General features: G+C 36.7%; 1 protein-coding gene across 9 annotated transcripts in view; it reads left to right on the top strand.

Annotated features, from left to right (window-relative positions):
- LOC134220600 (voltage-dependent calcium channel type A subunit alpha-1) overlaps positions 1–12,131 on the top strand; it is a 283,554-nt gene that overhangs the window by 162,224 nt on the left and 109,199 nt on the right. For 2 of the 9 annotated variants that reach the window (XM_062699692.1, XM_062699690.1), the window contains one exon: positions 8,304–8,414. The exons of the other annotated variants lie outside the window; for them this stretch is intronic. In XM_062699692.1, the coding sequence (XP_062555676.1) occupies positions 8,304–8,414 (111 nt within the window). The remainder of the gene's footprint in view (positions 1–8,303; positions 8,415–12,131) is intronic. 9 annotated transcript variants of the gene reach the window in all.

Raw genomic sequence — 12,131 nt, 5'->3', positions numbered from 1 at the left:
TTGGTTACTTCATGACCGTTTTATACTTGTTATAAAACTTTGTCATGATTACACTTCCCTACAACAGATGGCCTTCGGTTCGATAACATGCAGCCTAGTGGCAGAGGCGGGAAGCACTTTTCCATCCTACGGGCAAAGATGCCAAATGTGTGGAAATAAAAGCTCTCGGCGGATTTGCGGATCCGTATAAGAAATCTACGAATGTTAGTAATTTCCTGAAATTAGTGAAACTACGATTATATGGAATATTACATATTCGTATTTTTGGTGTAATTCGTAGGAACCAAATATGTGTATTTTTTTGTTGGGGCGTAGAACCACTGCGTCCATTAAGTTGAACTTTTGTGGTAAAAGGGCAACAAGGACATGTGCATGAGGAAAAATGTAAAAATTTTTTCCTCCTCCACTTTTTTTTTAGAAACCGGAAACTCGATATCATTGTGAAATAAAATGATTCTTCATCGCATCGGCTTTTCATGAAAAGCCGCAATCCAATTAAGTGCATATATTTAACAGAATTTCATATTTATGTGTCTCATTTCCTAAATCAAAATCAAGACTAACATTAGAGTTACAGTTCAATAATTTTCAAATAACCCTGCTCATAGAACATAATTACTATTGACAGAGATCGAATTGTTTTTGACAAACCTTCATTGGTGTTATTGGATAACACCGGAGATTCTTATGACCAGGGGATTTTGGACTTGTCGCTTTTAAGCTATTTTTATAAATTTGGGAAATGAGAAGCATCTCAAGTTTATCAGAAACACATGGCACTCACATTATGACGGTAAAAATATGTTAACCTCATTATGCGTCTTTTTGCGTGATTCACGTATAAGTTATACAGTAACACTGCATTCCAAATTCAACATGGCGAATAGATCCAGTCACGTTGAGTAGTTTTAAAGCAGTGACCCAAACTGGTTTTATGATGCATTTGAAAACAATAATAAAACTATTTTTAAAACTTCAAAGTTAACAAAAAGTTTAGTTTAAAAACATGGTTTATAAGAGTTTTATGGATATCTCAAGAGTGATATAAAACCTTTGTTCGTTAGCATTGTTTATGACCACCATAAAACAATAGGCTTTAATTATTTCCACAATAAAACCTTATTAAAATTCATATAAAACCCAACGGTCACAGAATTGTTACTTGGGATATGACCACCAAACCCGTTAATGCTCCGAAATGACCCTGGAGGGCTATTTACTCAAGAAAGCCATATTTTTTATTTAAAGGCTGGCTGAAAAAAAATGATGCGTATACTGCCGTAATCTGGAAAAGTGACGTAGCAGCCATTTTACAACATGCATGCTTTCCAGTATATAAAGGCCTGTAATTCGTCATTCAATAAGTTGAAAAAAAAAAGTCCATTAAGAGTTGTTTTACAGTACATTCATTGAAACTTCAACGTAACAGCATTACATGGTTACATTTTCTGTTGATGGAGCCCATGGAGCGCTTGTAAAGTGGAACCAGACACGGAATCAGTGCTATTATATTCAAGCACGATCCCTTAAAAAGTTCATTCAATTTTCTTTGAAAAATTATTTCGAATTTCCTTGGGAAGTTATTTTGAATTTCTTTAGGAAGTTCTTCCGAGTTTCCTTGGGAATTTCTACCAAATTTATATGGGAATTTTTTTTCGAATTTCCTCGGAACATGCTTCAAAATTTTGTAGCGAAATTTCTCCGAATTCCTGCGGGATATTCTTTCAAATTCTCAAAGGAAATTATCCGGAATTTCCACTGAAAATTCATCCAATTTTCCATGGAAAAATTTTCACTCAGAAAATTCGTTCAAATTACGTTGGAATTTTTTTTCCAATTTTTCCCTGGTTATTCTTCCGCATTTCCTCAAGATTTTTTCTGAATTTCCTCGGAGTTCTTCCGAAGTTCTTCGACAAATTTCTTTGAAATTTTCATTCTGATTTTACTTGAAAACGGGAAAGGCGATAATCTTAATTTCAACGAGTATTTCTTCTGCATTTCATTGGGATTCTTTTTGAAGTTCTTCGCGAATTACCTTAAAAAATTCTTTCGAATTTTCTTGGGAAACTCGTTTCAATTTCTTTGGATTTTTTTTCTAAATGCTTTGAGAAAGCCCTCCGAATTTCTTTAAAACAATCTTCCAAATTACCGTGGAAAAATCTTTGCAACTTCTTGGGGATTTTTTTGTTTGTATTTTTATAAGAAAGTCTTCCGAATTCTACGGCAAATTCAATTTCTTGAGATATTCTCTTCAATTCTTCTGAATTCCCTTGTGATTTTTTTCGAACTTCATTTAGAAATTCTTCCACAATTCTCTGCGGAGTTTTTTCAAATCTTCTCGGGAAATTCTTTCAAATTCAATCGGGAAATTCTTGAGAATCTGCTTAAAAGACTATTTCGAATTTTCCAGGGATTTTAATTTTTCATATTTCCTAGGAAGTTTTTCGAATTTTTTTATTAATCGACTTCCCTTGAAAAATTCCTTTGAATTTCCTTAAGAAATTTTTCCGTATTTCCTTGGGAAATTGTTCCGAACTACGGATCTCTTAAAATTCTTCTGGATTTCTTCAGCAAATTTTTAGGATTTTCCTTGAAATAGTCTCCCAAACTTTCTTGTATAATTCTGTCTGATTTTTTTTGGAAATTTTTCAGAATTAATTTGAGAAATTCTTTCGAGTTTCTCTTGAACTTTTTTTTCGTGTTTACTTGGAATCTTCTTCGTTGGCATTACAACCCCCACTGGGACATTGCCACATCGCAGCTAAAACTCTTACACATTTCCTTTCGAATTCTTCAACGCAGAGGAAATCTTAAAAATTTTCTCGGGAATTTCTTCTAATTTTTAATAAGAAATCAATTTTATTTTGGAAATTCTTTTGAAATTATTCCGTTTTTCCTCGGAAAGTTCTTCTAAATTGCGATGAGACATTTTTCCGAATTTCCTCCAGAAATTCTTCCAAATTTTCTCACAAAATTCTTACAATTTACAAACTTCATTGGGAATTTCTTATGAATTTCCTTGGAAAATTTTTCCCTAAATTTCTTGGCAAATTGTTATATAACTTGCTCCGAATATTCGGATTTCCTTAAAAAATTCTTTCTAGTTTTTTTTTGAAAAAGTATTTATTTGGAAATTCTTTCTATTTTTTTTGCAAGATTTTCCTAATTTTCATCGGAATGATTACCGTTTTTTTTAGTTTTTTTTTCCTTGAGTTTCTTTGAGATTTTATTTCCAATTTTCTCTGGATTTTTTTTTTGAATTTTCTCTTTTCATATTCAAAATTATTTCGAAAATTCACTAAAAATCCTACCAATTTTTCATTGGAAATTCTTCCTAATTTTCTTTGGGAATCGCCTTTAAATTTGCTTTTAAAATTCTTTGCAAAATCTTCAAAACTTTCACGGGAATTTCTTCTACACTGCGTTGGGAAGTTTAGCCGTGTTTCATTGCAAATCCCTTCCAGAAAACTGAAAACTTTCTGTCGGAAATTCTTGCAAATTTTTTTGGAAATTCTTCCGAATTTTCTTGGAAAATTCTTTCGTATTCACCTGGAAAACTCTTTCTGCATTCTTCGGTAAATTTTTAGGAAGTTTCTTCGGAAAGGTATTCCGCATATTATTTGGAAATTCTGTTGAACTTCCCTGGGAAATTCTTCTTTACAGCCTCGAGTAATTCTTTTTAATTTCCTTTTAATTTTTTTCCCAAATTCCTCGGGAAGTTCATCCAAATTCTCTTAGTAAACACAATCGATTTTTTTTAGCATTTGTTCGAATATTCTTGGGAAAATCTACCGAAATTCTTTGGAAAAATCTTTTGAATTTCTTTGGAATATTTCTTTGACTTTTCATGGGAAATTTCTTCGAATTTCCTTGGGAAATTCTACCGTATTTCATTGGAAAACTATCCTTAATTCCTTCGAGATATATTTCCGAATCTCCTTTCAAAATTCTTTCGAGTCTCATTGGGAAATTTTATTAAATTCCCTTGAAAAATTCTTTCGAATTATCTTGTGAGACTTTTGAATTTCTTTTGGGGAAAATTCTCATGCATTTCCTTTGGAAATGCTTCCGAATTTTCTCGGAAACTTGTTTCAAATTTCCTTAGTAAATTCTTTAGAATTTGCTTTCAAATTTTCGTGGAAACTTCTGTCAAATTTCGTTGGGAAATTATTTCGAATTTCCTAGTTAATGCCTTCCAAAATTCTTTAAAAAAAATCTTCCGCGTTTCCTCGGAAAATTCTTCAAAATTTTGTCTGGAATATCTTCCAAATTTATTTGAAAAATTCTTCTGATTTTCATTTCTTAGACAAATTCTTCAACTTTCTTTGTGAAATATTCCGAACTTCTTCGAGAAATTCTCTCAATTCTCCATAAGATTTTCTTTCGAATTTTCTTGTGAAATTCTAAAAAAAATCTATTTCAACATCTTTTGGAATTCTACAAAATTTCTTTAGAAAACCCTAACGAAATTCTGTATATTTTTATCGGAAAATACTTACGCATTTATTTGAAAATTTCTTAAAAATTTCCTAGGGAAGTCTTTCGAATTTTCTTTGTAAATTCTTTTGTATTTCATTAATAAAAAGCCTTTTTTCTAATAATTCTTTTTAATTTCTATTAAAAAAATTTCCGAATCTTTTGGAATTAAAGGATGTCCACTAGGGTGGCTCAAAAGACACTTTCAATTTCTTTTTTGATGGGCCGCCCTCTCATTCGGTTCTATTTGATGCCCTGATGCTAGGACAAAATTTCAGCCAAATCGCGGTGCTAAACTCGTTGGAAGTTTATATGGAAAAATGTATGCAGAAACATTCAAAAACAGTGATTTGCAGTTGGACGGCACAATTTACGACCAAGAATCATGATACTCATTCAGTTCTTGGAGAATTAAATATGGTATGTTATGCTGAAACCCGCGACAAGATTAGAGTTTATTACGCAAAGATATTAGCTTTTTACTGGAGTGCTGTAGGGGTGAATTTATTTCTTATCAAAAGTAAAATAAACGAAATTTGCTCAAACCCCACTTTAGAGAAATGCTAATAATTTTGCCGGTCAAACTCTAATCTTCTCGCGGTTTTCTGCATAACATTCTGTATTAAATTCTCCAAGATCTGAATGAGTATTATAGTCCTTCATCGTAGGTTGTGTAGTCCAGCTGCAATTTACTGTTTTTGGATGTTTCTGCATATATTTTTGCATATAAACTTCCAACGAGTTTAGCACCGCCCATACGTTGACCGATTTGGCTAAAATTTCGTCTAGAGCATCAGGACATCAAATAGAATCGAATAAGAGGGCGGCCCATAAAAAAATTGTAAAAAGTTTTTCCCATACTAATTTGAGCCACCCTACTGTCCACGTTAAATTTCGGACACTCATCTTCCAAACCACTGACACGATCCATTTTCATAACAAATAAATCTCTACACTTTATGTGATACTTTCAGCAGGTTTCAGCTCTCGTCCAAATTGATGAAATGGCGACAAATCATGTGGACATTATCTAAGTGTCCGAAATTTAACGTGGACAGGCTTTATATTTTGAATTTCTTAGGGAAATTCTTCCAAATTTCGTCGTGGAGTTTTCCCAAATTCCATCGGGAATTTTTCTGAATTTTTTCCAGAAATATTTACTTATTCCCTAGTTTTTCATAATTTTCTCCAAATTTCCATGGTTATTTATTTGTATTTTTTTCTTATTCCACGAGAAGTTTTTCCGAATTTTTACGGGAAGTTCATCTGGATTTCCACGAAAGTTTTTCTGAACCTTTGAAATACCTTTGGATGTTTCTGCGGTAGATTGCGTTAACTTTTTGCAAATTTGAGATTTTTGGGATAAGTTTGTTTTAATATTATAAAAAAAAGTGAAGCAAAATTTGTATTCTTGAGGTTATCTGTTATTTATTTTGAGCTGTTTGAACATCAGTTTCAAAAAAATTCAGCATAGAGAGATAGAGAGGGAAAGGGAAAGAGAGTAGCAAAACCATTTTTATTGATTGAATTTGTAGAAGTCGACAATTATTGAGGAGGGGATTTCCTTTTTTAGTTGGTGCCTATGATCATTGTTCATGGTAGACTGATTCATGTATAATGGTAACTTCAATATAACTCGAAGTAGGAGAGAGTACAATTATGTAAATCGGAATGGATTTTGGGTACCATCGTCGGTGGGGACAATGGGTCAAATGGGGGGGAGAATGGATAACTGTTTCAACCACTTAGAATGCTTGTAGAATACATTGCATACATCTGAGGGCAAGAAGACTAAAATATAAGAGACCTTTTTGAACGATATTGCTCTTCGACCTCCAGTCAGCCAGTGAGGGCGATGATCCATTCTCACCCCCGATGGCGGTAGTGATTTCTTATTACGATCAAGTCATGTGCAGTAGATAAAACCTCAACAAGTTTCTTTCCAATAAGTCCGTAAATTTGTGTGATCTCAAGATTGAGTGTTTCAATTGTTCTAGCAGCATGATATTTGATGTAACAATATTATTTTCTACTGGTATGAATATATTCGTGGTAGTCTCTGTATATTATATTAACTACAAACATGTCTTATGTGGCATGAAAGCAAAGTGATTGATTTTGACTGAACATGTAAAACCCTGCTACTCTAGTTTACTAAGGACATGAACCAAAACATTTGTGGGTTCCATAACAGAGAAAAATTGGATTTTATCTATAGGAGTAACTATCAACAATCGGAATCTATTGAAATTCAAAGGATTACTCCATATGCAACTACATTTTTCAATAATTAGGTTTGTGTGTAAAAGTCAAATTCCATTGTTAGCAGTCAAAATCAAATCAGTCAATCGCCCATGATCGCCAGGATGATTTGCCCTTTCCGTCCCAAAGAAAAAAGACTAAAGAATATCTGAAGGTAATTTGATTTCGTACTTAAAAGTTTGAGAGAAGAAATGTGAAAGATCAGCCGTAAGCTGAAAATCTTCCTAATAATGCAAAAAATAAGCTATGCTATCACGGGCAAAATGTTAAAATACACCATCCAAAAATAAGAGCCTTACGTGTACAGTACTCTTGCATCCAGTCTATGTTTAATAATTGGTTTGGTTTCACAGACTGTCTTTCCTTATTGGCATGATACTATACAAGATCCCGTAATAAACCATGAAGCATGAAACTATTCAGCTGTATGCACTATTCACACGTATATTTGCTTTATTGTTTTGTTATGTATGCACATAAGCATGCCCAATTTTGATTTCATCTCGTGTTCTATTTGTTTTCTACTTTCTTTCTTATTGCATTCTATTACGCATGTTTCATCACTGATACCAGAGCTATGAGTTTAAATTTATCGTATTGTCACTTGCCACGTCTTCTTCATTTTGTATTGTTTGCATGCGAGAGTGGTTACACAAAATCATTATTTGGTAACTCCCAATCAAGTATAATTCATTACGTGTGTATATTTTCGTTACATAGTTCATCATATTATTCGCATATCATTTCATTTCTTCCGAATAGCGTGTTTGCGTTCGTTGACGTAGATTCTGAATTAAGTTCAACGTACAAAAAAGCAGCCTTCATGTTCAGAGAGATAGATTTTTGAACACTTTTTTTTATCTTCACCGATGCATTCGCGTTTAAATAAAACGTTTGGAATCTGCTAGAATTTATCTGAAAATAGGCTTTACTGTCGGTCAGATCAACCTCCACCGTTTCCTTGCACGTCAGATTTAACAAACGATCCTCTTTACGTAATATTTCCCCTACTTACCGGATATTACCTCAATAGAACAATAACCCAATTAGACCCCTTAAAATCCATTAAGCAAACAACATTGTCTTGAATCTTGTTTTGATTGCTACAAATGACTACAATAACCACGTGTGCCTTTGCGTTTTCACATGAACTAATGTTTGACTTTGAATTGTTTTATTTGCTGCTTTTTTGTCATTCGTCACAACTACGAACGCCGTCACTAAACAAAATGCATTACAAATACTTTCCAAAACGGAATGATCAAATCAATGAAAATCCATCATCGACCCTCGCGCCGTCAATTTGAAAACGATTCTCGGCTCTTCGCGTGTGTGTGGTGATCTACTCCAATGTGGAAATGGAAAACATGTGATTGCTATTTTATTCCCTACATTTTATTTATTTTATTAAACATGTTTTTTTTTTCTTCGCGAATTCACATATCTTTGTTACTTTGTATTCTATCATAAATATTTGTTTTCATTTAATCCCTAATACTGAATAAAAATTCAATAAATACACCCACACACATACAAACCACAAATCAACCTCTCGGCAAAAACAGTATCACAATCAAGGAAAAGAGTTTGAGAAATCGTTAAAGTATCTCAACATGGGCTTTACCGGAATGTTTAGCGTTGAAACGATACTGAAAATAATAGGATTTGGCGTAAAGGTAGGTATAATGCAATCTATTGAGATCATTTTCTACTTACAATTATGGAATTTTCTTTCACAATATTGTTTCATTCCGTTGTAGACATTAGTAAACTCATGATTTGAAAAACAACAAAATGATATACATGCCTTTTTTAATAACATGAATTAACATACTTGCGAACTCAATTTGTAAATATATCGTTTTATATTTATGATGAATTGAAATTTAATGAAGTACACAAATGTGGCGGAATTGTACCACAACAACTTATAATTTTATATTTGCATTTTTTTTAAACTGAACTTATCGGGAAAATAATGCATAACAGAAGAAAGAAGTGAATATATGAAAGGAAATAATGAACTTAAACAATGAACGACATGACATAGTAAATTAATAGAAACCACAATTATTCCTTACTATGTTTTCCACTGAGATTTTTATACTATGAGATTTTTATATATTCTGAATCCTCGTCCAAAAATACGTATTATGGCAAAAAACACGAAAATTTTTTTTATTAAGGATTGTATGAAATTTCTTTCGTTTGTCTGAGAAACTACATATGTCCACGTACATTGATGAGCAATTGTGGAGTACTGCTTACATTTTTTGCACTGAATGTGCCCCAGGGTGTTGAGTTTTGTCTAAAACCCTTGATCTGCATCGAAGAAATCGAAAGATTCGGTGCAAATTTGTTCAAAAACAGTTTTTTGTTGTTTTCTCGAAATAGTGTAAAATGGACTTATGCTGTTTCTCAAACAAATGATTCAATTAGCCTTGCGAGCGTAGGAGCGTAGATGGTCTTTGTATTTATGTAAACATTGACTTGAACCCACGACATAATCGAAGCAATCCGTACATTAGCAACGTTCACTGACTGGGATCTCAGCAGAAAACAATATTGACGATGCAAATAGAATAGTGACAAATAGCATGGAAATGACCGGATGAGCTGCTGAAATTCTTTGATTATGATGATTCCCTGATTCCCGAATCCTAATCCCCGTCCATCCTTAAACATTGTAAACCTAACCTCGAGTCACCACGAGTACGTTGGCTTTTTTCCCTCTCTTACTAATTTAATAATAAGATTATGTCGATTGTACATATCACAAAGAAACGTGGCTCCGTAAAGTGTTATACACGCCTGAGCATACCAAATAAACGAACTAGGAAAAAAATAGCATGGAGACGCATGCTAGCCTAAAATCGTCTTGTCGAACACATTAGTTCTCGTTCATTCTGTCCGATGGACTTTTTTTTAATGCTGTGTAAAGGAAATCTGCAGGCACCTGGGTAAGGCTAACCCCGGGAAGTACGGGATTGGGCTGCAACAATAAACTTGCACCATATCCAGTGAAAACCACTCCCTCTTCACCAGTCAAACTCCCCCGGTCTGCAATTAAGCAATACTTCGTGGGAGGCTATCGAGAAAACTTCAAGTTATGCTACCGTACTTGAAGGGTAGTTAGTCCACAGTTAGTATACCCATCGGAATCATCTTTCGCCTAATACAATCAATACACAGTATGAGGACGATTATTTTGGATTAAAATAGACGCAATAATTGCGTCGAGGATAATTCTGGTTTCACGAAGAAATTTTCAGTCTAGCACAATTCGTCTGGAAATTTTTAGTCTGGCTCTACCCCTAATGTAAATTTTTGATTTTTGAAAAGGATCGATTTCTGCTTTTCTTAATGCGCCTTTGCAATCCGAAACATGCGAGAAAATTTCACTCGAGTGGTGCTTCTGGCCAATGATTCACCGCTAAACAGCAAAAGAATGCCGAAGCGCTAGTCACACCATCAACACGCAGAATTTTCTGTAGCTACTCGGCCGACGACCATCTTCCAAAGCAGCGGTTCTCAACCCCTTCGAGATTTTACATTCATTGAGGACCCCCACCCTAATTTTCGTTGTTCCGTAAAGCTTCCCAATTCAAATTTGGTTTATCTACACTTTGACACTTTTGGAAGCTTCTGAGGATCTTAAAAGGCAGGCAGAAAATAGGCTTAGGAAGCTGTTGAAAAGATACTTCTGAGCCTCTTAAAAGAAAGCTTCCAAATAAAGGAGGCTTCCGAGCCTCTTGAAAGGAGGCTTCCGAGCCTCTTGAGAGAAGGCTTCCGAGCCTCTTGAAAGGAAACTTCCAAGTCTCTTGAAAGGAAACTTCCAAGTCTCTTGAAAGGAAACTTCCAAGTCTCTTGAAAGGAGACTTTCAAATCTCTTGAAAAAAGGCTTCCGAGCCTCTTGAAAGGAGGCTTCCGAGCCTCTTGAAAGAAGGCTTCCGAGCCTCTTGAAAGAAGGCTTCCGAAACTCTTGGAAGGAGGCTCCAAACCTCTTGAAGGAGGCTTCCGAGCCTCTTGGAAGGAGGCTTCCGAGCCTCTTGGAACGAGGCTTTCGAGCCTCTTGGAAGGAGGCTTCCGAGCCTCTTGGAACGAGGCTTCCGAGCCTCTTGGAAGGAGGCTTCCGAGCCTCTTGGAAGGAGGCTTCCGAGCCTCTTGGAACGAGGCTCTGAGCCTCTTGGAAGGAGGCTTCTGAGCCTCTTGGAAGGAGGCCTGAGCCTCTTGGAAGGAGGCTTCTGAGCCTCTTGGAAGGAGGCTTCTGAGCCTCTTCGAAGGAGGCTTCTGAGCCTCTTCGAAGGAGGCTCTGAGCCTCTTGGAAGGAGGCTTCCCGAGCCTCTTGGAAGGAGGCTTCCTGAGCCTCTTGGAAGGAGGGCTGAGCCTCTTGGAAGGAGGCTTCTGAGCCTCTTGGAAGGAGGCTTTGAGCCTCTTGGAAGGAGGCTCTGAGCCTCTTGGAAGGAGGCTCTGAGCCTCTTGGAAGGAGGCTTCTGAGCCTCTTGGAAGGAGGCTTCCTGAGCCTCTTGGAAGGAGGCTTGAGCCTCTTGGAAGGAGGCTCTGAGCCTCTTGGAAGGAGGCTTCCGAGCCTCTTGGAAGGAGGCTTCTGAGCCTCTTGGAAGGAGGCTTGAGCCTCTTGGAAGGAGGCTCTGAGCCTCTTGGAAGGAGGCCTGAGCTCTTGGAAGGAGGCTTCTGAGCCTCTTGGAAGGAGGCTTCCTGAGCCTCTTGGAAGGAGGCTTCCTGAGCCTCTTGGAAGGAGGCCTGAGCCTCTTGGAAGGAGGCTTCTGAGCCTTTTGGAAGGAGGCCTGAGCCTCTTGGAAGGAGGCCTGAGCCTCTTGGAAGGAGGCTTCCTGAGCCTCTTGGAAGGAGGCTCTGAGCCTCTTGGAAGGAGGCTTCTGAGCCTCTTGGAAGGAGGCTTCCGAGCCTCTTGGAAGGAGGCTTCCTGAGCCTCTTGGAAGGAGGCTCTGAGCCTCTTGAAAGGAGGGTTCCTGAGCCTCTTGGAAGGAGGCTCTGAGCCTCTTGGAAGGAGGCTTCCGAGCCTCTTGGAAGAAGGCCTGAGCCTCTTGGAAGGAGGCTTGAGACCTCTTGAAAGGAGGCTTCCGAGCCTCGTGAAAGGAGGCTTCCGAGCCTCGTGAAAGGAGGCTTCCGAGCCTCTTGAAAGGAGGCTTCCGAGCCTCTTGAAAGGAGGCTTCCGAGCCTCTTGAAAGGAGGCTTCCGAGCCTCTTGAAACAAGGCTTCCGAGCCTCTTGAAACAAGGCTTCCGAGCCTCTTGAAAGGAGGCTTCCGAGCCTCTCGAAAGGAGACTTCCGAGCCTCTTGAAAGGAAACTTCCAAGTCTGTTGAAAGGAAACTTTCAAGTCTCTTGAAAGGAAACTTCCAAATTCCTTGAAAGGA

Source organism: Armigeres subalbatus, chromosome 3 (genome assembly GCF_024139115.2).
Source record: "Armigeres subalbatus isolate Guangzhou_Male chromosome 3, GZ_Asu_2, whole genome shotgun sequence".
Lineage (NCBI taxonomy): Eukaryota > Metazoa > Arthropoda > Insecta > Diptera > Culicidae > Armigeres > Armigeres subalbatus.
The sequence above is the reverse complement of the archived record's forward strand: the minus strand, read 5'-3'. Positions and strand labels throughout refer to the sequence as shown.